Source organism: Desmodus rotundus, chromosome 8 (assembly GCF_022682495.2).
Source record: "Desmodus rotundus isolate HL8 chromosome 8, HLdesRot8A.1, whole genome shotgun sequence".
NCBI classification, from domain to species: Eukaryota; Metazoa; Chordata; class Mammalia; order Chiroptera; family Phyllostomidae; genus Desmodus; species Desmodus rotundus.
In genome coordinates this window covers 123,996,671-124,021,568 of record NC_071394.1, presented here as the reverse complement: position 1 = coordinate 124,021,568, position 24,898 = coordinate 123,996,671, and the positions used below count along the sequence as shown (strand labels likewise).

The 24,898-nt window shown below is 48.0% G+C and overlaps 1 protein-coding gene across 1 annotated transcript in view; it reads right to left on the bottom strand.

The window, feature by feature from the left end:
- ITGA9 (integrin subunit alpha 9) overlaps window positions 1-24,898 on the bottom strand; it is a 301,990-nt gene that overhangs the window by 121,548 nt on the left and 155,544 nt on the right. The window contains exons 16-17 of the mRNA XM_053929726.2: window positions 17,305-17,454; window positions 7,197-7,273 (exon numbers count right to left, since the gene is read on the bottom strand). Coding sequence (XP_053785701.1) covers window positions 7,197-7,273; window positions 17,305-17,454 — 227 coding nt within the window. The remainder of the gene's footprint in view (window positions 1-7,196; window positions 7,274-17,304; window positions 17,455-24,898) is intronic.

The window sequence follows — 24,898 nt, the reverse complement described above, 5'->3', positions numbered from 1 at the left end:
TACTTGGCTCATGGGTTTGCTCTAAAGTCAAATGCCCTTCAGCATGTGGGCACGACGCAGCTGTGCTTGGGAAAGCAGGGGAAAAGGAACAAGATGCAGACAAGTGTGGTAGGAGAATGCTGGGTGTAGGGCAAAACAAGGAAAGAAAGCACTCCCAGAAGTTAATGGGAAGAAGTCTTGGTGTCCAAAGGTGATAGAACACTCTCGCTGGAAATTTCAGTGTAAACTCATCAACTGAGATTCTTCGAGAAAGCAGTTGTAGCAGAGACCACACGTGCCCTGCCACCCCCTCAGGCTGTTTCAAACGCTCTCACTGACTCTGACCTGCTGGTGTCTGCATCTCTGTATACAAGGGCCTTTTCCCAGAACCAGATGAGGCTACTATCTTAGGTTGGAAGCCAAGGGAATTAAATGTCCCTACCTACCGAACCCTGGGGTAGTCCTCACCCAGTGACTCTGCAGTTGCCCCTTTGCCCCTCAGAGGCAATACTTTTGAGGTGTGTCTTCCACCATCCCCAGCGTTTCCCTGTGGTAGCTGGGTCTGCTAGGCTGACGGACAGCCTGTCTCTATTCAAGTTCTTTGTCATGTGACACGTAGCTCATCCCATCAGGAAGTAGAATTTACTTCCCCATCCCTTGAATCTGATTGGCCCTGTGACTCTGCTTTGGCCAATAGAATGTGGCAAAAGTGACAAGATATCAGTTCAAAACTAGGCCTCATGAGGCGTTACTCACTGCTGTGCTAGATTTGGACCCCACCCCGCATCTCGCACACTATAACAAGAGGGCAAAGGGGGTCAATATTTGGTGACTAGACTTTGGGTGGAGCGCACACAATGGGGTACACAGATGTCATTTAATAAAGTTGTACACCTGAAATGTACACAATGCGACTAACAAATGTTACCCCAATACATTTAATTTTTTTTTTTAAAGCAGCCTGGGCTTGCCTGCTACAGGATGAGAACCACGTGGCAGACAGAGGAGGAACCCCAGACAGCAATGAGCTAATCATCACAAGCAGAAGCACCTAACCAACCTGAATTTGGCTGCAGACCATGCGGGAGACCAGAGGACCCAAGCTGCTGAGCCGGGCCTAAACAGCTGACCCATAGCACCTGGGGCTAAATAAAGGGTGGTTGTTCCACTCATGAGGCATGATGTTTTGGGGTGACTCGTTACACAGCGATAAGTAACTGGTACACTGGTGTTGTGCCGCACCCTTACTGGTAGGCTTCCCTGTATACTCCTTTCCTCCCCTACCTTTCTTCCCTGCACTTTGCAACGAAATCATTTAACCTCAGGTCCTTGTCTCAGGGTCTGGGAGAACTCAAACTCAGACAGGGTGGGTGTTTCTTCCCTCTGCCTCCAGGGATCACAGTGAATTCTAGTTACTGTTGTCACGTGTGCTTCCCCTTCTAGACAAATGACACTGTGATGCAGTACTTTACCTGTATTTGCTTCCACCACGCCTGGTACACACACAGCAAACGCTCCATCGCTACTTGTCAGAGAAATGAACACATTAGCACCGTGTCACTCCTCGCTAGGTGAGTAGAAGCAGGCACTCCCGAGGGGTACCGTGCCCTTCCGTACCTCTTCCAGTGTGTAAATGTCTCTCTGCCTGCCTTCCTCTGCTGATCGCCTTCCCAGGGCCTAAACCACACCCTCTGCCTAGGTAACGCCCACAGAAGACCACCCACGTGTGTGTCCCTGAAATGAGGGAGAAACACACCTGCTGCCTCCTATAGGGAACCCACATCAGAGCGAATGCTTATCCTGAGAGGAAATGAGGAGGAGCAGAGCGTCGTCTCTCGTTCAGGGAGTTCTCTTCATGGGAGCATCGCACCTTTCCTTCAGGAACACACCATTGAAAGAACCGTTCTTGTTTCCAGAGATTCTGGAAACAGCAACTACAAAGGCCAGCTGCTCCCAGTCAACAAATTTCTTTTATTTTTTCCTACAGATCTGGGGTAGAAAGTGAAGGAGTGAAGAAATAAATAAATCCCACGGCTAATATTCTGGCAAGGGCGGCAGTTTTCTAGGTTTCTGATCGGTTCCCACTCATCTTCCTTCTTTCCTTCAATAATAATAATAATAACAACAACAACAACAACAACAATGGTGATGATGATGTTACCTTTGAGTGAACTCTTGAGATGCCAGCCCCACAAACTCAGAGTCAAATCTGAGACCCTCCAAAGGAGAGAACATTCCAGCTACAGGATGAAGAATGCGATGACTCCTGCAGGGACTGCCACCAATCCAGCAGGACGGGGCCTAACAGCTACAGAGAGAAAAGCTGCAAACGGGGCCCCACAGGTCAGACGGCCATCAGGGAGCACAAGAGGGGTGGGTGGGAGGCATCTTTGATAATGGATTTTTTATCCATCAACCTCCTTTCCGAATTGGGGCTATTCACACAGAGGAGGACTTTCCCCTCAAGGTCCCCAGCCTTGGTCTAGCTGATATCACACCCCAACAGCAGCTGGGGCCCATGTACATGGAGAGAGCAGGATGCAGAGTCGGACGTTTCCAGCTATAATTCCCCACCACCACCACCACGAGCCCTTGAGCAAGTAATCCGGCCTCCCCAGCCTCCCTACCCTCCCTACTAAAACGAGTGTAATGACATTTACTCCTCAGTGTTGCTGAGAGGGCTCAGTGAAACGATGTTAGCTCTCATCTCCTGAGGGCTTCCTATACGCCAAGCACTTTGGGAGCACTTCAATACATTTTAATTTATTAAATACTCAGAATGATTGTATAAGGGGTTGCTCTTATTTCTCCCATTTTACAGATGAGAAAACAGAGGCCCAGAGACATTAAGGAGCTTGCCCGAGGTCGCACAGCTGGTAAGGCACTGCAGTGTGGTTATGTCTACTGAGGACTCTGTCGGGTACCTAGTGCATGTAGGTGCTCAGTAACCAGGGGTCTCTTCCCCTTCATAAAACAAGACGTTAAATCTGCCCTATACTGTGGAGTTAATGATTCTGGCCAGTGTGCCACTTTTGAGAAGGAGAACAACTTGTTTCACACTCTAAATAGCTCTCTGGGTGCAGTGAGCCTCCTCTTGAAGGCTGACCCTTTGTGGATAAAGCTACCCATCTCCCAGCCGAGGGTTCTGGGAAATTCACTGGGCTCCCTGCTCCGACCGCGATAACAGCATTAGTAAGGCTATAACCATAGAACCATTATGTGCAGTCACTAGATAGTTCTTCTAACTTCATAAATATTCTACCGTGCTTTTCACCTCCCTGAAGAGTTCTTTCATTATTGGAGTTGGCTGGCCAGGAGGCACTGAAATGTTCCACTGGGCTCCTATGGGATACATCAAAAAATATTTTTTTTAGCTCAACTGCCATAGTCTATATTTCTTTTTCTATATCCTAATAACCTGTGATGCTTTCTTAGGTACGGTGAGTATTCCGACAGACAAAACAAAACATAGTTGCATTATTTTACAAATGGAATCTTCAGTCCTGTTTAACAGAAACTATCTATACAGCCTCATCCCCGTTCCTGGACATTTTTGGAAATGGCAAGTTTTGGAACTAGCCTCAAGGCCATTAACGACTGTGGACTTTTCATTGAAGAGCTGACTGCTTTAGGAGACAACAGGCCTGCCAGAATTTGTGCTCTCTGGAGAGAAAAATGAAAACATCCATGAGTCCCAGTCACAGAGAGCATTTCCTGGCTCACTCCCTGGTCACTCTGGGTGACCCAATCACTCCCAGATGTCCTTCCCTCTTGTATTCTCAAGACAAAGACTCCTCAGTCTGGTGGGAACTTAGCTGCTTCCAGCCACAGTACCTTGTACCACACCATCTACCAGTCATTGGAAGGATCTTTCTGTTACCCCTTTGCTTCAACTTTTCAGTACAGCGAGTCACAGCTAACACGAGAGCTAGGCTCTAAAGACAGCATGAAAGGCAAACATTGTGTCCAAATGGCCCTCGAGAAGCCCTTGGGGAGGCACCGTGGTAGAGATCCACACGACATCCCTCGTAAGTCTGGCCCTGCCAAGGGTGCTCCTGCACCAAGACCAAGGACAGTCCCCAGACCCGAGCCAGGGATGTCGGACCTAAGGCGGATGGAGAAAATAGCTGGCACAGAGCTCCAGTGGGAATACACTTTCACTGAGTGGAATAAAGGACCAAATGACCCATACCATCCTCTCATCCTCTGCACCCCCTTCCCGCTCCCATGCTCTGTCTGCTCGTCTCTCACCATGTTCTCCCAACCACCTCCATCACCACAGACCCTGCAGATCTCCATGGGAACCCAGCTCTCCACACCTCCATTGCTCTGCTCCCATTTGCTCTCTGCCCAGGTGCCTGGACCCTCCTTACTCCCCTTAATTCCTCTGCTGGGAAGCTGTTCCACAGCCCTGTAATGGCCCATCTACCTCTCTTAAGCACTAAGCATGTGGTACCACCTCCCACCCACACTATACACATTGGGAGAGGAGCCTGGTACCCAGAACTCCCTGACTTGAACAGTGAAGAAATTCCCAGGCAGGAAAGAACCAAGGGAACTAAATAATAACCAAAGAAGCTTACTTCCAATTCAAGCCACTGAGCCTTGGCCAATCAAATCCAGATCTTGGCTCCCACTACCAGGTTACTGACCACATGTACCTTCCTCCACTTTGTGCTTGGCGCTATGTGAAGGTCTGGGAAATCCAATGTGATGGAAACCACAGGTTTGGTTTTGTATCTCTACCTACCCAATTACCAAGTAACATTTCTCTGGTAGCTCCTCTGAGGACAGCTATGGGCTCAAGAGTGTGAGGAAGGTGTAACGGGGGATGCAGCCAAGAGGCTATTTTGAGAGACCAAGGGGCCTCCTTGGAAATAACTTATCCTAAGGAGAGACTCAGAGCTTTGCTCCAAGAACACTGCTTCTTGAGATTCAGAAAGTCTTCATATCCCGTCTCTAGGTGTCCTCTCTGAGTTCTAGAGAGATGGAATTGCAAGAAAGGCTAAAGTAGGCTTGAAAACTAAAAGGCATCAGAAAAGAGACAGAGCCACCCGGTTCCTTATGCTGGAGGGGCAGACAGCATTATTGGTCCGAACCTGCCACCCCCTCTATACTTGTGCCAGGGCTGTGAGCCTTTTCAGTGCCTCTCGCTAAAGGGTCAGAGCATATTTTCCTGTCCCTTGACTTTGGGTTTACCCATGGACTCGTTGTGACCAACAGAATAAGGCTGAGGTAAAAATGCATAGTTCTGAGCCTAGGCCTTCAGAGATGCTGCGTGTTTCTCCCTTCCCTCTTGCATGTTGCCAGGAGGAGAATATGCCCAGGCCGGCCTATTGGTTCCAGCAGGACAATGAATGACACATGAAGCAGAGATGAACTGGGTCACCTGAGATCAACCCACTGTCTGCTGAACCCCAGGTGCGTGAGCAAATCAACCAAGATATAGTTGAACCCAGCCTGGACAGGCCAACACGCAGCTGACATGCAGACCCTTGAGAATAAGTGATTGCTGTTTTAAAACATGGAGTTTTGAAGTGGTTTGTTATGCAGCATATTCAGTAGCTACTACTAGCTGATACATTTGAGGGTCTGGGCCCTGGACGCCCCACAAGTTCTCGCATTACTGATTACTGGGCCCACAGAGTAGAACTGTTTCTGAACAACACGCTTAAGAGGCAAAGTTGTGGGAGTGGAGTCAGCTGTAGGCATAAGGTGCCTCACTGATCGCGAGCCTTGGGTTTCACATCTTAATATGTGAAAAGCACAATTCAATAGAGTTAGATTTGACCATCCATTACTGGGCAGCAAAAACATCAGGACTCTCCTAACCTACTATTTAACCTTGGTACGAGTGGGCATTTTCCCACCACGTGGACTTATCTATAACCCAAAATAAATTGCCAACATTTACAGTCTGCCTCAAGACAAAACAAATCCATATATTGTGTTTCAAGTTACTTTTTCCCTAAAACACTTTTTTTTGGAAGACTTATTTAAAACTAAAAGTAATGACCTGATCATGTATAAACCTTCTTTAGATTTGGTGTCTTTAATAGCTCCAGGAGGTCCTTCTTACCAATGTTAAAAGTTCCCCACATCCACTTCATCAGTTTGAAGTGATTTTCTAAGCTTGGCAAAACATGTGGTACTTTCATCTACCACCCTTGTCCTCAGTAAAAGTAATGCTAATTAATATTTAAGTGGCTTGGAGGAATATTTGTGTGTGGGTGTTGGGGGATTACATCACCTTTCACCCAATCAATGCAAACAAAGGAAAAAGAATCTTAGTATTACTTCCCTTTGATGAATAATACATTTATCATCATAAGTGTCCTAGGGTAGTCACCCGTGCATGAGGGGATATTTCTTTCATCCCGCTCAAACGTAACTTCCCCAAGTACAAATAAAAGACAGAGTATGGCATTTTAGAGAGTAACTATCAAAAGGTATGACTATGTTTGAGAAATGGTAATAAATCATATGGAAGGGCTTCCTGGCCCCAAGGCTCAAACAATCTTTCAGAAGGAATTGTCTGGAAAGGAAACCGTTCTCTGAGGTGTGGCTGAGTGATTCAGGGCCAGCGCCTGCATCCTAAAAGAAGCCTGAAATACACAGCTGACAAAGGGGAGACGGGAGGCCTCCATATGCGTGGGGCTCACTGTTAGCCCGGGGGACTCCCGTACTGGGGGAGGGAATCCTGAAACAATAGAGCCTGTCTGCTCACTGGGATCAGGGCAGCCTGCCCCCTCCTTTGCCCCCTCCTGCCACAGGACAATTACTTGTTGTTAAAGCAGATTCGCTGTTAGGTGTGGGAAAAAATTAAAAGAACCTTTATGTAATGATCAGTCGGATCATGTGGATCGTCCCAAACAGTTAAATACTGGCAACTTCTTATGGTTCAACTCAATACAGTGTGGAAACACAAACTACACCCCCACAACATACACAAACACAAATACTCACAGAAATTAGAAATATAGACTAAATTGTGAAATATGTGGAATTATAAGCAAAAACCAAACTATCCCCCCAAAATAATAGCTGTTGTTAAAATTATTGTATAGTGCACATTTTTTAAAACCACTAAATATCACTGTAACCCACCAACTTTATTTACCCTCTTTGTTGGAGAAATCTGTATATTCAGGCTTTGGGCTTGGAGTCAAGACAAAGGAACTTTCCAGAACAATGTTGAGAAAGGATCACTGACTTACCTGGACAGCAACAGCTGACCCTGGAGCTGCAGGTCAGCGGCACAGTCCTCGGAACGGCAATTCCTTTCAAAAACAGTCTGTGAGAGATACAACAGGAAGGTTGGCACAGGATTTAATGACACGTGAGTGACTAATAGCCAGATATTTTCTTCCAAATCATCAGGAACCCTTCCATGAGCCCTTCAAGCCCTCAACTCCCCAGAAGCCCACTCCCTGGCTGGGGGTCCTTCACAGGCTCCAAGGAAACCCAAATCCATGCTGGTCCCACCTGCAGAGCACACTCCTTACTTGACCCATTTTTCAGCCTGGTCAAGTGCTTCTTTGTTTTCTCAAGAAGGGCACATGGGAGGTGTGCTTTCCATCTTTGAGAATATCTTTCAATGCCCTCAGATGTGAGTAACAATCAGTGGGGTAAAGAATTCCTAAGATTATTGCCTGGTCGTTTCCCTCTGCTTGCTGCCGTGGGGAGGCAGACAATCTATATCTGAGAGTTCTGCCTGAGCCATGGGATTGTATTCTGGTTTTCAGCTCCAAAGGGATCCTTTCCCTTCAGTAGTGAACACGGTGCCCTTTTTCTAACTAACACTGGGGCTCCAGGCCCTGGCGGGGCGGTTCGGTTGATCAGAGCATCATCCAAGGCACCAAGGTTTGGGGTTTGATCCCTGGTCAGAGCACATACAAGAATCAACCAGTGGACACAAGAATAAGTGGAAAAACAAACTGATGTCTCTCCCTTTCTCCTTCTCTCCCTCTCTTCCTCCCTTTCTTTATCTAAAGTCAATCAATCAGTCAATCAAAAGACTGGGCCTAGACAGCCAAAGCCCCGCCCAGTGCTGGACTAAGGCTCTGTGTGCCAAACCGAGGTCTTTCCAGAGGGCTCGAGGAGGGGCCTGGGCTGGGCCTATCTGTGGGGGTTGGCCGGAGAAGAAGCCTTGTGGGAGGAGTTACAGTTGTCTTCCCTTAAGGCACACAGTGGGCTTGTGTCTCCCTCCCTCAGTCTGGCATGAACCTCTCTGGTGACTCCGACCTAGGGACCGAAGGCTCCCTGTGTTTCAGACTGACAGACACTCTTCACTATCATCAGTCGGCTTTGAGGGTTTCAGTGGGATTTTGAAGAGAAGAGCCTGTTGCCATTTTTTAGTTGTAATTTATTCACTATGAAACTTCATCATCACTCCCTCCATCTCCAAACACAGTCCCAGACGATCAATGCCATCCCACAGGGTAAGCCCACGCGGCATCTCAGAGCGCCAACGGGGACTCCAGCAAACTCGCTGGCCAACGGGCGGTCTAGACCTGGACGGATGGAGCAACGCTGCCTATGGAAATTCATACTCCTGTGTCATGTTTCCAAAAGAATAAAGTGTTCCAGCCAACATTCCCTGCTTTGATTGGGGGGAGAACTCACGGAAGTCTTGGGCAAACGGAGAAAATTCCCATGTTCTTTTGGACACTGCTGGGGGCACGGAGAGTGCCAACTTTCCAGGAGATTTCAATTTAAGACATTTGTGCTTTCTCTGCCACCTCAACCAAGGAGAAAACAGGAGGAAGTGGGAGTGAAGACGGCACAAATATCCCAGGCAGGCGAAGGCGGCTTTTTGAGGTTAGGTAAAAGTAGCTTTCCCACCAGGCCAGGGAAATGGAAGTCCAAAGGTCCCTCACAGACATGCCTTCTTGCCCCTAACTTTGTATCCACAACTGTACTTTTTTTTTTTTTTTTTTTTCCTTCGAGGGCATCTCTGCACCCAGCTGGTAAGCCTCAGGCCCCACAAAACCCAGCTCTGCCCCTGGCGACAGGCTCCTCCTTGCACGTGCCTTCTCCATTTCACAGGCAAGAGAGACAACAGCCTGACTCCCTCACCATGTACGCAGGCCTTGGAGCAGCCATTTCTCCGACCCAAACCTGCACTGGAAAAAATCTTCCTTTCTGACCTAATAGGAAGTAGGATTCTTCGCCTATTCCAGCTGGCATATCCAGAGGAGGGTCAGTTTCTTGGACTTGGTGATAGTAGCTTTATTTCTTAAAAACTGCTATTAATTAGCCATTAGAGGCAGAAAACAGAACCAACAAGTTCAAATGAAGGGGCCGGTGCTGCCAGAGTAAAGGGAAACTATGCCAGCGGTGAGGCTAGCAGCTGCTGAGCCAGAGAGAGTCTAGTAACGGTGAGAAAGAGGGGCCTAAAAATAAAGAGCAGGCCAGCAAGGCTTCTCCCACCCCCTGCAGGAACATCACCTCTACGTTTGTAGACCAGGTTTTCAATAAGGCAGGGCGATGCCGAAGGAAACCCAATGGGCTTGAAGACTTGGGAGGAAAACAAATTCTTCTTCCCAAAGGAGTTTGGGGGGTGGGCGGAACACACCTTTTCCATAAATTGCAAAGATAAAGCCTAATACTGAAGAAGAAATTTTGCAAATTCAACAGGTCATTGTAGGAGATAGTCCAGCTTTTGAGAGGCGGGAGTCCTCTCTCCTTTGCTGGTCGGTTAACCTTGAGGGGAAGCCTGGGACGCAGAGACGAGACTCCTCTGGTCAGTGAGGAGGCTGAACTACTTGTTTCCCTCAAAAGTACTTGAAAGTAGATGCTTTTGGCGCATATTTCACCAACGTGCCCTTTCTGAAAAGATTACCCAGAAGCTGATGCCTATAAAAGTAGGGTTGGTCTGGTTGAAATTGAGGTGGGAGGGGGCGGAAACTTCTTCCTCTAACACCCCTTCTCCTCCTGCCCCCGGCCAAACTGCACCCCTGAATCCAGATGCACAACCTGGATCCCCCAGCCTGGATGAGCTCTGACACCTGTCTGGCTTTGGTGTCTGGAGTTATTCTGCTCTCTCCTCTTCCACCCCCTCCCGACGCCCCGGCTTTTCCATCCTGGGGCAGAGACTTGTATGTGATCGTGAAAATAAACCTCAGAGCTGTAAATAACAGCATCTCAAGCTGGCTGGACACTTCAGCCCAGAAAGTACTACCTCACATCCAGGCTGAACGAACTGTGGGTTTTCACAGGCAATGGGCTATATGCCCACGTTCCAGGCATTAAGGGGTTTGGGGTGGGAGGGCAGATGGCGGCAACTTCTGGCACGATGGAGGTCCAAAGGTTATGGCTTCAGCATAGTTCAAAATTAATACTAGAGTCAAATAGCTCACTTTTCACTTGAAAGATGGTAAAGGGAGTATTCTCTACCCAGCCAATGGCTTTTCTTTTACCAGCTGTATTTCTTCCATCTGGTTTTTTGAAAAGGAGATTCATACACGCACACGTGTACTATCATGCAGGTAAGTCCTCCTCCATCACATGCCGCGCTCCTGGCTGGGAGGGATTCCCGGCAAGCTCATGGAATACACGTCTGTGAATTACAGAGCTTGCTGAACCTGCTAGCGGAGAAACTCAGCTATGACGTCCAACCTTTGCGGGACGACCTAGCCTTGTGTGCTTTCGGAAGGGCTCTTTCCATTGAGACTCACTGAGCATCTGCCCAGCACTGTGCTGGGCTCTGGGCATGAACAGCAAATAAGATAAAATAGCCCCTGCCCTCATGGGGCTTCTGTTCTAGTAAGGGAGACAGAAGAGCAATTAGACAAAACTATGACAAACTGAGACAGTGTCATAAAGAAATCAAAAGGCCATGAAATACAGGGCAGGTAGGGGATGGCTCTCTGAGCAGGTAATATTGAGGCTGAGACTTAAAGAATGAAGAACTGGCTGTGAGGAAAGCACGGCCAGCACTTTACAGAAGCGGCATCAGCATGTGCAAAGGGCCTGAGGCAAGGAAGAACTTGGTAAGTTTGAGGATGGTTGGGGCACAGTATGTGGTTAGCACTGAATGACACTGGAGAGGCCAAGGCCTCCTTGTGCAGGGTTTTATGGGCCTTAGCAAGAGTCTAGATTTTCTTCTAAGGGCAGAGGGAAGCTACTGGGAAGGGGGGAGCTTGTGAGGAGGTGTGACCTAGTCCATGTGAGAAACGATGGTGGCGTAGACTAGAGTGATGGCAGTAGAGATGAAGGGGAGGAACTTATCCATCATTTGAGCTTATAGTGGAACAGCTGGCTCTCAAGAAAATGTAGTGATCCTCTACATGGTCAAGTCCAATGCCTCCGCCAGTGAACAAGTGGCCTTAGACTGTATGACTGTATCTCCAGTCCTGGAGGCCCCTCCCCTTCCCTTCACTAGATATTCAGCCACATGGGAGACCATTAGCATCCATTAGTCCCTCTTTCCCTCCAGCCCTGAGCATCCTACTTCTTCCTACTTCTTCCTTTAAGCTCTGGCTGATTCTCCCTCCCCCCACAGAGCATCTTCTCCTCAGCCGGAAGTGGTCTCTGGAGTGAAACACACACACGCTAATCTGAATCTTACCTTCCGCTCTGTATACCTTACTCCTGTACTGTCTGTACGTCCACTACAGCAGCAACGTTTTATTTATTTATTTAATCAAGGTCTTAGGTGTAGTGAACACTCAAATGATTGAGTTGCTCTTGGATTTATAGTCCTTTTAAATATTATTCTGGTTAATGGACAAAATAAGTTGCTTTTTTTTTTTTTGGTATCAAATATCCCCCAAGGAGAGAGAGACAGGTCTCTGCTTTTCTTAAAATTTTCAGGTGAAAGATGCTCATCAGGCTGTGTGTCCTATAGAGGGCTGAAGTGCTTGTGTTCCATTATCCCCACAGCACCCAGAATCCCAATCTATTCTCAGCAATGGCGGCAGCCCCGCCATTCACTCACACAGCTGAGCACCTACCCCAGAGTCCACTCTCCCAAGACCGTTTCTTCACCCGGCAGAGGGAAGGCTTGGCCGCCTGCCCGTCTCACTCACTCTCACTCACTGCAAAAAGCCTGGGACCCATCAGCCAGCCTGTTCTTAACATACTCCAGCCACCCCTCTCCATGTCTGTGCAGCTACCCTACCTGGACAAGACCACCAGTGGGGGCAGACCCTGACTCTACAGGACCGCCATGATTTAATCCACTCCATGGTACAATGCTGTGCACCAACATGGGCTCGGTGCCTTTCAGCTGAAGAAATGAAGGCATTTAAACACCAATGCTATCTGGCCACATAACTGAAAGAGCTCCCACAAAAGAGGTGAGAGGTGATTTGTGGAGTTATCAGATGTGCACACAAAGGGTGGACATCAGCTCTGCTCCTGGGGTGGGCCTCACTCTCACTCTCAGAATCCTTCTTCCCCTCCAACTGAGCCAACATCTGGAAGACATATGGAAGATGGTAATTAAATTATCTTTTTTTTTAAAAAAAATTGTTAATTAGGAAAAGGAGAACAAGCAAGGATCACTTTCCTTGATTTTTTTTCTCAGGCTCCCGGACAATCTTCCCAATCTAAGGACAGTATTTGTCTTGCATTTTAATTTCAACCAAAGAATCACATGGTGAAAGCAAAAATTGTGATACCCTCCCCCCTGCCCTCACCACACACTTCCCTATGGAGCCCTGGTCTCCAGGGGCAACCACTACTACCCATGTCCACTCTCTGTTTCTTCTGATGATTATTTCCATATCTCTAAAAAATATGCTGATACTACTACTTCCTGAGTCAGCAGACTTAGACATTAAGTTACAGAATTCCTGCCATGCGACACAGAAATTTATGTTGCTTACACACTGGCCCCTCCCATCCACCTTCCTAACTTGAACAGGCAAATCACGACTCTTAGCTTCTCTACTGCAGCAATTCTCAAATATGAGCTGCATCGGATCACTCGGCCAGCTTGTTAAAACAGCCTGTGGAGACAAACCTTCTGAACATCTAATTCAAAGGGTCTGGGGCGGTCCCAAGAATTTTCATTTCTCCTCAGATCCCAAGAGAGGCGGGCGCTGCTGACTCAGTGGCCACACTTCAAGCAGCGCTGCTCTACTGGTGACCTCGGCAATTTTAAGTAACAAACAGCTATTTCTTATTTTATTGAATTTTATCTTATCTCTTGGCTCACCAACTTCAAAGATTAAGATATTGAGAGAACCTCTTTGATTCTATTTTTACCTCTGTAAAACCCTATTTCATGGCATTTACAATTTATACTATAACCAGAGTATGTGGGATTGATTGTAAATACTGAAAAGCAACAGAAAGTGCCATTGGTGTTGTGGCTACATGATGACTGCTCACAGCAGAGCCAATAAGTCGTGATTACATATCCTCCCGTACAGGTTCAAAGTCAAACTCCTAGAACGCTCAACTCTTACTTAAAGGAGAACACTTCTAGTGTCAAGGTCCTTCTCTTCCTCGTACTCTTCTTCTTGCTTAAAATTCCACATTTTAATTTGTTTTATATTTGAACTATGACATATTGACCATGTTTCTATTTTTTTCTGGGAGTTTTTGATTGCCTTTGGTTTTTGCCCATAAAAAATATATTTTATCAACACTGTACCTCAATATTTTCTACTTTCTTGCCATTCTGTCTATTGCTGGTGTCATTCTTCTTAAGTTCATTGACCCTCTGTTCTAAATGGATCAACTGTTCTTTAGACTTCCTGCACAGTTGTAATCCTGATTTTTTTTTTTTTTTTTTTTTTGTCAGTAGACTTCTTGGGTTTAGTTCCACAGTTTCTTATATCCCACCTCTTGCTCCTTCTACTTGTCTTCCTTGTTCTGTTAGAGCACATCTTGGGTAATTTCCTTGGAAGGGTTACTGGAGAGGTAAACTTTCTGCGTCCTTGCTTGTTTGAAAAATTATTTTGACCTCATACTTGACTGTTAGGCTGTGTATCAAATTCTAGTTGCAAAACTACTTGCAGAAAACTTTGAAGCCCTTATTTAACCATATACTAGCTTCCAATCTTGCTAATGAGGACTCTAATGGACTACACAGTGTGGCTTTAACTGTGTTGTAAGCTGACGCATGTCCCCAATATCATCATCCTGGAAGCACTTAGAATTCTCCTTATGTTTTAGGAGTAGTGATGTTTCAAAATGATGTATCTAGGATATTTTTGGTTTATCTTGCTTGTAAGTCGGTGAGCTCTTTAAATTTTAAAAAATCTCTTTAACACTAGAAAATTTGTATTCCATTACCTGTCTTATAATATTTCCTTCATTTTCTGTTTACTTTTCCTTATATTCCAATTACCTGGATATAGGACCTTGTCAATTAATCCTTTACTCTCTTTTCTATTTTTTATTTGTCTCTGCTTACTGGGAGATTTCTTACCATTATCTTCTAATCTTTCTACTGAATTTTTGGCTCTGCAACCACGTTATTAATTTTCAAGAATGCTTTCCTTGTTCTCTGATTCTTCTCTTTAAAAAGACAGAAGTTCAATCATTTTATAATGGAATATATTCTTAAATCTACTTATGTTTATTATATAGAGCCTGTTGGTTTTACATTTTTATAATAATCACTTCTATTCCCTGAACAGTTTACTTCCTTCTAATCAGTTCTTCTGTAGGTTTATATATTATTTTTTTTATCACAAACCACATTTCCTCCCAGTCTCAGGTTTCCTCGATTGTTCATTCATATTTAAGACGAGGTAAGAGAGCTGATTGGAAAATCTGTGGGAGTATTTGGGTGGGTGGTGGGAGTGGAGGCTAGCTCTTGCAATTTGGAGAAAGGCCAGAAGGCAGGCTTTTCTCTGGAGAACCATCCTACCCCACACCATCTCTCAAGCAGTTTTTTCAGTTCTTTGGAGAAGAAAATGCCTGGTTGCTTGCTATTCTGCATGCCTGCAGCACGTAGGGGTAGGGTAAGGGGTGGAAAGTCAACTCGTCCACACACCAGCCTTCACTTAACCCCCCAGCCCCATTTCACTCTCTGTAACTAAGTGCTGGTAAGGCCGTGGCTGCAGCCTCTCTGGGGCCGTGGGTAGATGGGCACCCAGACTGTGTATGGGCAAGGCTCACCCACCAACACTCTTCCATCTTCTTAACTCACTCCAGAAAATTACCAGAACTTCTCACTACTGACGCCCCTTCCCCCACAGTATTCACCTTCCTGTTCAGATTTACTCATTCCTACTCATTCTAATGGGGTCTCAGAAAGCAGAGACATAAATATTTATGCTTGGTTGACCATCTTGAACCAGAAGTAACTAAGAATAATGTTTCCGTATTGATCTCTCAGTGAAGGCTGTAAGATGCTCTTCCCTAAAGAAGGCCTACTCTGGGCCTCTGATGGGTCTGGAGAAAGGAGAGTCGGCTTCACTGTGGAAGGTATACCCAGCGAAGCAAGATGCTGAACTGAGCAGATGGCTACCTCCCTAGGGTCACTTCAGAGGCACAACAAGCACCCAGCACCCTGAAATGCCTCCCCTGAGTTTGGACCACTCCCATAACCCAAGCTGATCAGGCCAGCAAGAGTCCACCTTAGAGAGCAGAATAATACTAAAACTAAGGGACTAGTTACCTGGAAATTTACTGAGTCCGCAGACTGATGTCTTTACCCCGCTTCACTGTTGGGAGATGACACCCATCTCTACTTCTCAGTCAAGAAAGAAGTCATCAGCTTCCTGCCCTGCCTCCTCATCTCACCTTCCTTCCTCTCCCCTTCAGGTCAACTCCTCCACTCGCCCCCCTCTGCCCCTACTTATTCCCCAGTGTCCTCCTGGCCTCTCTCCTCACTCCCCCAGAGCCTGCTCCAAGTATCCATGACCAGCAGAACATACCGGTCACCTCCAGGGAACTTGTGTTTTTGAAAGAGGTTCATTAAAAAACTCAGTGTTGCCAGTGTGTATACGAGTAGTGGGCACTGTCAGCCCTGCCTGGGTCCCTTCACAGCAGATGCCCCATCCCCCGAGCTGATGTGCATGTAGGCCGAGAATGGCTCATATCTGCATCTTTCAGCCAACAAGGGTCTTCTTCAAGAAGGTTACACTCCACTACCACACCCCGCAGCCAGCCAATGGCGGGCTAATACAGGGTACCAAAGGCCAGCCCCATACTTCAAGCAGAGGACAACTCTGGTGTAATTTATGTGCCAGAGTTTCCCACCTCAGGCCAAGGCTACACCTGCGCTGAGACCACATCCTGGCTCAGCCCCTTCCCCTTCCCCCATTCCATCACAGGTTTCTCCTAAGACCACAGCCTCACGAGACCAGGTGCTCCCAAACTCCTGTCTCAGGCTCTGTTTCCGGGGAACCGTACACAAGACCGCATGGGAGAGACTTTGGGAGAAAATAGATATGCCTTTGTAAAAAACAAAAAAATCACCACTTAATCGAACATCTGGCTGGACATCTTGAACCCCAAACACCTCTCAGTGGTTCTGTTTACCACCCTAACGTACAATGTGTGGGCCACTGACCGGCTTGTTTTCCCAGAAGCTCGGAAGAATGGGAAGAAATGTGGAGGGTGGGGCCGGTGAGCGGTTCTGCACTTTGCCCTGCACAGGAGTCTGGTTTAGCCAAAAGGATGGTTTTGCCTGACCTTCCCCAGGGTCCTGGACCTGTGGTGATCTTGGGTGTTAAGGAAAGATTTAAAACAGCCTGGGAGCCGAGATGCCTTGCATATTTCCTGATTAGTAGTCAGCCCCGCACAGCACATGTCCAAATGGTTCAGGGCAGAGAGGCCAGCGCTGCTGCCCAGAATCAGCTCGCAGGCTCAGTCCGGCCTCATGTGGCTTGTACCCACACCCAACCTCACTCTGAAGCTCCTTCACACAACAGCACACCGCCGAATCTGACGAGTGTCGCACGGGGTGGCTGGCCCACCGCACGCACACTGCTCTAGCTGCCAGAGACATTTAGACTGGGCATTTTTAATTTGCCGATCCTAGCAAGGTGAAGTTCTTGGTTCTCCACCCACTCCCTCCCCCACCGATAAAACATTGATTGAGCACCTATAGTGTGCCGATCCAAGCTGGAAACAGTCTAGGAACAGGGCCCAAGTTCAGGGGCCAGGCGGCTGGTTCATGACCTCCAAGGGATTATAATTTCCTAACTGCTCAGAATAGCCTCAGTGTATTTAAATCACGCAGTTGTTAGAAGCAACGCCCAAAGTCATCAAATTCATCACTTTGCGGATCGGGGAAGGGAGGGCCCCAGAGCGGGTGTGCCTTGGTCTTGGTCCCCCAGGCAGCTAGGGCTGTGATTCCCGACATGCATATACCTGCCCGCCTTGGGTCCCAATTGGGGGCTTTAGGGTTCTGACCTGATTCTTCTGAGCAATCTTTTGTCCCTTCTTCCAGCGGAGCACTGGTGTCAGGGCCGGCAGTTCCCTCTCCTCCTCTCCAGTCACGTGCTCAGCCAGGCTGTAGGCGGCCTCGAACACGATGGGACTGATGACGTCTGGCACCCTCCGCTGCAACAAAAACAAGCACGCACATGAACTGCTAAGCTGACGTTTGCAGAGTGCTTCCCCATTCACAAAGACCTTCCACATGAACTGCCGCCTCTTATGACCCTCGTGGCCGCTCCTGGGAGGTGGGAGTTTATTATTTTCCATGAGGTCATGGAGGCCGAGAACAATTAAGACCTTGTCCGGGGTCAGTCTGCTAATGACTGGGGGCTCCTCTACTCCACCTTGCATGGTGCTAAATCATCTTCCCTTTAGCATATGGAAGACATTACCTGACTCATCTTCCAAATATGCTTATGAGCTCGCTGGCGGGCAGGAGAGCATCTGCACGCACCCTGCGGCGCTAGCCCTTCGCATTCGTGCTGTTGGGGCGATCAAAGCTCTTCTGCGTTGAGATAAATACGGATTTCGTGTTAGGAAAGGGCACTGAGGGGCTCGGCGTCCTCCCAGAGCTAGTCAGCAGCGGGGCTGGAATAAAAGGCTGACTTCTGGCCTTGCGTTCTTTCCTTTGGAACCCAAGGACTTTCAGACCCAAGGGAACGGTATAGGTTGATAGTCATGTCAGGAAAGCAGAGGAGGGAAGGGAAGAAAGCAAGCCTACAAACAACACCTTTGAGATGCCAAGTAATGTGCTAGGTGCTCTAGAGAGATGAGCAATGCGCCCAAACCTTGTGAGCTAGGGCCACTGTACTGTAAAAGGAAAAGAAAGGAGCACAGCTAAGTGCCCCAGGGCAGAAGGGTAATAGGGATTTTGAGTCACATCTGTTCAATCCTGGAGTTCTTAGCCTTTCTATACCAGGTGTCGCAGATGCTCTGTGGGAGGTAGGCTTCCAGGTGGAGCAGAGCAAGGCTGTGAAGTGGCACCAATGAGCCAGGTCCCCATTGCTTCTATCACAGGAGAGATGGGGGTTGGGGAGGGAGTCAGCAGGAAAGCAGGACTGGCCCAGTCAGGGGGAGAGAGAAGCTGGGTGGGCAGGCAGGCAGAGGCTAACCCCAGAGCCAACGACCTTGTACTGCTCTGTGGGAGACGTTTGGAGCAGATCAGCACTGTGTCCAAAACAACAGAAAGTTCTAAAGTTCCAGGAAGCACACAGTGAGGAGTGTGCTCCCATGCCTCCCTCCCCGACACCCAGTGCCCCTCTCCTGGGCAGACCAGCCTGCCAGGTGCTGGGTACTTGTCCAGATCGAGCACACGTGGGCAACTGGTAGCTCATCACACCCTCTGCCTTCTTAGTGTGGCATGAGTGCTGGAGATGGTTCCATGACAGGCCCTAGAGCTGCGCCGGCTCCTGTTTAACAGCACGCAGCGCATTACTGTGGATGTCCTTACCCACTAAGGTTCGGACTCAAAGCTGCTCTAACAAGCAGAGGGATGGCGGCCCATCCACATACTCCAAGATGGGTTCTATGACCCTCAGTTCCCCAGGAGGGAGGTAAATTAAAGGGCCTGTGATCAACTGAGTAGGGGTGGGGGGAACACTGGGTTAAACAAAGTTAAAGGGGGGGGTAATCTGTTTCGTTTGTTGTTTCTGTTTTTCCTGCAACTGCCTTTGAGAAAGGGTAGGGTGGGCTCAAGTTTATTCGGTCTGGAACCCTGTATTTGCTCAGAGTTCCTGGGGTGCAGGTTTTGAGTGGAACACACTTGGGGGCAGTGGAGGGCAGAGCGGGAAGCTCCAGCAGCAGCTCCGGAGAGGAGAGGGGTCAGAGCCAGGGTGGTGGGAGGGGGAGACAGAGGTGGCCGCACCTGTGGCTGCCCAGCTGTGGGACATGGGGACAGGGCAAAGGGGCACCGATGACTTCAGGGTGACCAGCAAATGATGTATATTTGTGTTCAGAAAAGCAATTATTCAACAAAACATAATACAGGATTTCCTCAGGAAAGTGAGCAGGGAGCCTCTGGATAAACTGCTTCCAGAAAATTCTCTTGAACCTCAGATTTTAGGAACAGATCTTTAATACCCATGCCCTGTCCAGGAGCAAAGCCCACACCTGGGATGCAGATCCCCTCTGTCTGCTGACTCCACTAAGCAGGCCTTAAAGACTGTCCGGGGTATGGAGACGAACGAATACGTGCAGTCTTCATGTTCTTACAAGTAAATGCTTTAGTGTTTCTTTAAGGTGGGTTATTTTAAGTGTTTGCATTAAAATCCTTCATGTTGAGTGCTGGCCAGGTGACTCGGCTAGTTGGAGCGTTATCCATGCACCAAAAGGTTGTAGATTCGATCTCCCGTCAGGGTGCACATGGGAAGCAACTAATAGATATTTCTCTCCTACTTGGATGTTTCTCTCCCTCTTTCTCTCCCTTCCTTTCTCTAAAACCAATAAACATATCCTTGGTGAAGATGAAATCCTTCACGTTGGAGTAAGTCAGTTGTGATGTTATTCCATTAAAAAAATTTTTTTAACATATATTTATTGATTTGAGAGGCGGGGGAGAGAGAAAAAGAGAGAGAGAGAGAGAGAGAAATATCAATGTGACAGAGAAACATCAACTGGCTGCCTTCCATTTGTGCCTGACCGGGAATTGAACCTGCAACCTAGGTATGCGCCCTGATGGGGAATCAACCCCCTCAACTTTGGGTGTGTGAGACAATGCTCCAACCGAGCTACACGCACTCAGTTGTGATGTTATTCTTGGGGCGGGGGCAAGGTGATGTTATTCTTGGGGGAAAGGTTGACTATGGGGATAGGGGAGATAGAAGTAACTTAATAGTTCCTGGCTGCCAAACGTATTCCAGAGATGTTTTCCGACTTAATCCACCCGAGCTGGTAGATTACTGCTCCTAATTTATAGGTGACGTAACAGAGGCTCAGGAGCTCAAATAAATCGTGCTTCACCCTAAAGCTGGTAAATGGTGGAACCAGACTTATTCTTAGCACCTGAAGCAAGACAACTTCCCTTGAAGTCCACAGAATACTATTTAAAAATGATGCCCACCGCCTTAGTTTCTAACATCACCCTCAAAAGTCACCTGTTTACTTAAGAGGCTACAGAAGGGGGTTCACATGGGGAATGTTTCTCCCATAAGTATGAACGTGAATGAATGAGAACTAAGAAACAGGAGCTTGAAGCGAGGGCTGTTCCTCAATGCGCAGCCATTCCAGCGGTGACCACCGTGGAGGGAAACCTCAGGCACAGCATCGCTCACGTGGGATGAATCTTGACATCGAGGGGTGCAGATGCTGAGCTCTGGCCCTGAATGCGTGAACCTGTTTTAACTCAGAGTTTGAAAAACAGCTTCTTGTTACATGTCCCAGTAGCTCTGGGCAGAAGGGATCCAAACCGCACTGAGCTGTGGGTGGAGGCAGAGGAGGGGAGGAGGGGGCGGCCGTTGGAAACAAACCGACACCCCACAGGACAGCCCCTCCTTCCCAGGCTGTTACGCCAGTTACAAAGGAAAAGCAGTGGCCACATTTAGTGGTTTCCATCTCATTTCTGGAAGGGCGGCTTCCCTCAGCTCGGCACTGCAATTAAGTGGGGGAACTCCTAAGGGTAGGGAAGGAGGCTTAGGGTTCTGGCGTAGATCGTAATTGCTGAAATTTTACTGGTGGTGAAAAAAAAAATCACCACTACAAACTGAAGCTTCTACAGTTGAACAAACACTTATCCCATCAGGCTGAAAGGCAACAATTTTCATTTTCCTGCTGGAAATCTATGGGAGTCCCCCGTTGTGAAAGCCGAAGGAGCCCTCCCAGAGGACACCCAGGCTGGTGGCAGAATGTGCAGCGGCTGAGGTTTTATGGGGAACTTAACGTATGCTCCCGTGGAAGTTTATTGGGTGCTTACTTTATGCCAGGCAATGTGCTGGGCCCGAGGGACGCTGAGATGAAAGACTTTCAGGGGAAACAGGCAAGCAGTGACAATCTAGTGCCACAGGCACAGGGATAGAGGCAGCTTGGGGGACACAAATGAGGGATGCCTGATTCGGATTGTGGGTGGGCGGGCTTCCCAGAGGAGGTGTCCTAGGCTCAGTCATGAGATAGGAGATTAGACAGAGAGCAGGTGGAAGACATTGGCGGTGGGGGGCGCATCTAGCAGGGTAGAAGGGGTATGGGGTTGGCCAGTGGATTGCATGTGATTCCCAAAGGTGGGAAAGTTGGGTTTGTGGGATGGAGTGAGGGGAGAGGAGGCTGAGCAGAGACCAGATCTCAGGGGGACTTGCAAGTTGGGGTGACTGCATCCTAAAATCTAGGGAACGGTGGGAAGGGGGTCAGGTGGTGCTAGAGGCTATGTTAAAGAAAAATTTCTTTGGTTTCTTGGGCTGGTAGGAGTGAGTCTGATGGCAGAGAGGCCAGGCAGGAAGCTGGAGGGGGCTGTGCTCTACAAAGACCCCTCTAGCACTAGCATGGGAATGCACTGAGGGGGGCAGGCCTGGGGACAAGCAGGCTAGGGAGGGGGCTGCCACTGGGGTTCAGGGGACAGAGCATGAGGGCCTGAGCCAGGACCCAGCAGTGGGGATGGAGAGAACAGGAGGGGGGATGGGATTTGGGAGGAAGAGATGACGGGAGTTGGTAACTGGATGTGGGAGATGAGAAAGGTCATGGAAGATACACCCTGGTTTGGCTTAGGGTGAGTCGACAAGCGAGTGCCACTCCACGTCACGGGGCACCAGGAGGAGGAACAGGTGTGCCAGGAGTTTAGGCGTGGACACATGAGCTTGGTGACAACACGGAAATCCCCTTCCTGTCTCCAAACTCTAACACCACAACAAATGTCCTCTCATACACAGATTCGGGCCCGAAATTCCATGCTTCCTTTTCTCTTCCACAAAGTATCCCCTGCCCCAATGCGCAGGGTCAGCCTTGCCCAGGACCGGCTCTGACCATGTGTCCTCCGACTATGCCACGAGCTGGTCCGCCCCTCTTTCCAGGGACAGGCTTCGCCCTCCTTTGGACCACGTCCCCCTCCTTCCTCAGCCCACCTCTCCTGCAGACGTATTCTCTTGGGGCCCTTAGGAAGGACTCCAGAGCCTTTCTGCAGACAAGAGGGGAAGCTCAGGGAAACATGCCTCAGGCTTTTCCTCCCCATTAATTACCTTGCTCTGAAAGTGAAACAGAGGGGACTCAGATAGGAAGCCCATGACAGGTAGGTGCCACCCATGCAAGGGGTTCCGCTAGAGGAAGGGACACTCTGCCCTGTTACCCTGGGGCATCCAGGCAATTGTCAGAAGCCCCCAAAAGTCTTTTGTCTCCTGTTTCACTTTGTGGAACCAGGGAACTTTTACTGGTGAGTCTAAGTAGCATCAACTCACAAGACCCCATCAACCTGGCCAAAGGAAGAGCTGCCTACTGTTTGGGGGAAATGCCCAGGATGACTGTACAACCCTGAATGAGCAGAACTGAGCACCAAGCACCCTGACCAGCCACGTGAATCAGAAATGAAGGGTTTCCATCGTCCTGAGCTGACTAGCAACTGCAGAGCTAAATGAAACAAAACCAGGACGGGCTGACTTCACTTTAAGCTGGTAAATAACACAGAAGGGTGGCAAATAAGCCACTAGCATTAGGCCAGATAATTGGTTTCGAGGGAAAAAAAAACCTTTAAGTGTTTTTTTTTTTTTTTAAGAGGCCTCAGTATTTTTTCTTTTTCCAAATGTGATTTTATTTTACTTTTTTGCCCCTTCCATCCCGTATCGTTTCTCCCTATTTCTCTGCTCTCCAAACCCAACTCCGCTTCTGCCTACGATCCTCTTGCTGGCGTGCCTAAAACTGAGAAATCTTCAAAAGGGAAACGCCTCTTCTTGTATTTCTCTGATCATATCGATTAGAATGGCAGTTAAAAGGTTATAAATGTGTTTGACATTCTCATAAGCTTGAAGGTTTGTCAAGAGCAAACTGAGGACTTTGCATTTCTAGTAACAACAGAACAACACTGAAGATCCACCCTCCCAGAAGGACTTGCAAAACTGGAGCGAACGCACACGCACACACCACTTGTGTAAAGGTGTTTGGGAACCTGATTATCAAGACCACCAGCACTGCAGAGTCTAGGGTCCCAAAGAGAAGGAGAGACCACTGAAGTGACCCCAGCATGGAGAGGCACTCCCCCCACCCTCTGAGCTATTTAGAGATTTGCCAGCAGTGTGGAATGGGAGGCGCACACACTGAACATGAAGTCGCGGCTAAAAGGCCGAGTTCTCGAGTTTCTGAGCTGAGTTTCTGGCAGTCTTGCGGGGATGTGAAGATAAAACTTAAAGCTCAGGGCAAGGGCGGCCAGGACTCGAGGGCCAAGACCCCAAAGGCAAGGGGAGTCCGCGGAGGTGAGCCTGACACTGAACGCCACAGTCACGGTGGAGGCCTTTGCTCATTCCACAGCAGCACGGGGGGTGGGGCTAAGCGGCCAGGCCGAAGGCAGTGGCCAGAGTGCTGAGAAGAGATGATGTAGGTATTTAACAGTCGACTGCAGGCAGCAGGACAGGAGACCAGTGATCCACAAGGTCAGTAGAAAATACCCAGACTGAAGCACGGAGAGAAAGGAGGGCAGGAACTTCAGAAATAAACACAACAGACACATAGATCCCAGTGAAAGGAATAATTCACTCGCAATGTTACAGAGTAAATAATATTTACAGTTACACAAAATCCCTAGGACAACGACTAGTATACTAGGTGACCAGTGAATGGTGCTGCTATTATTTTTCCATGATTTAAAAAATGGCAACTTTGATATAAAAATCTGTGAAAACTGCCCTATTGCAAAATGAATCCTTACTACGCACTGCACACGTCACGAGAAACTATTTCCCGTTTTCAAGAGCATAAATGTAGGTGGTTTCATTTAGAGTCCTATAAATTAAAAAAGAAAATTCAAACTAAAACCAAGGAAGAAAATCCTAGAAGTAATTTTTTATAAGACTCTATGAAAAGCACAAGTGACTCCAATAGTCTTTACGAGACAGGATTCACAGTTTGGATGAGTTCAGGTATAAACCCTGACTAGACAGGGCTCTAAAACACAGCCACACCAGACTCAAAAACTTCAAAAATTCTGTCACGAGAGCAGGAAATAAGCAGTGAGCAAAGAGTGTATCCTGTTTCTGGAGGTTTCTCAATGAGATCAGACATTTTAATTATGACAACATAGTACTTTAAATGCAATACCTTATTATGCAAATGGACATCATGATTGGTCTAAAATGCATGACCCTCGGGCAAGCACCCGTTCTCAGAAACAGCAAGAAAGCCACAACCGTCCCTTAATGGACGCAGCTGCATAAATTATCTAGGAAAATCACATAACCTCATTGATGCTTTTTCCTCTTCAAAGACAAAGTGACATCTAGCCGGGTATCTGGAAAATGGCTTGCTTGTGTGTTTGAGTTTGTGTGTGTGTAGGAGGGTGGGGTTGCTTACGGTTACGTGTTTGTATGTTTCGTGATTTTTGTTTCTTTTCGTCTGACCCATTCCAAAATATGTAAATAGGAAATCAGACCTTTTGACTGAAAAC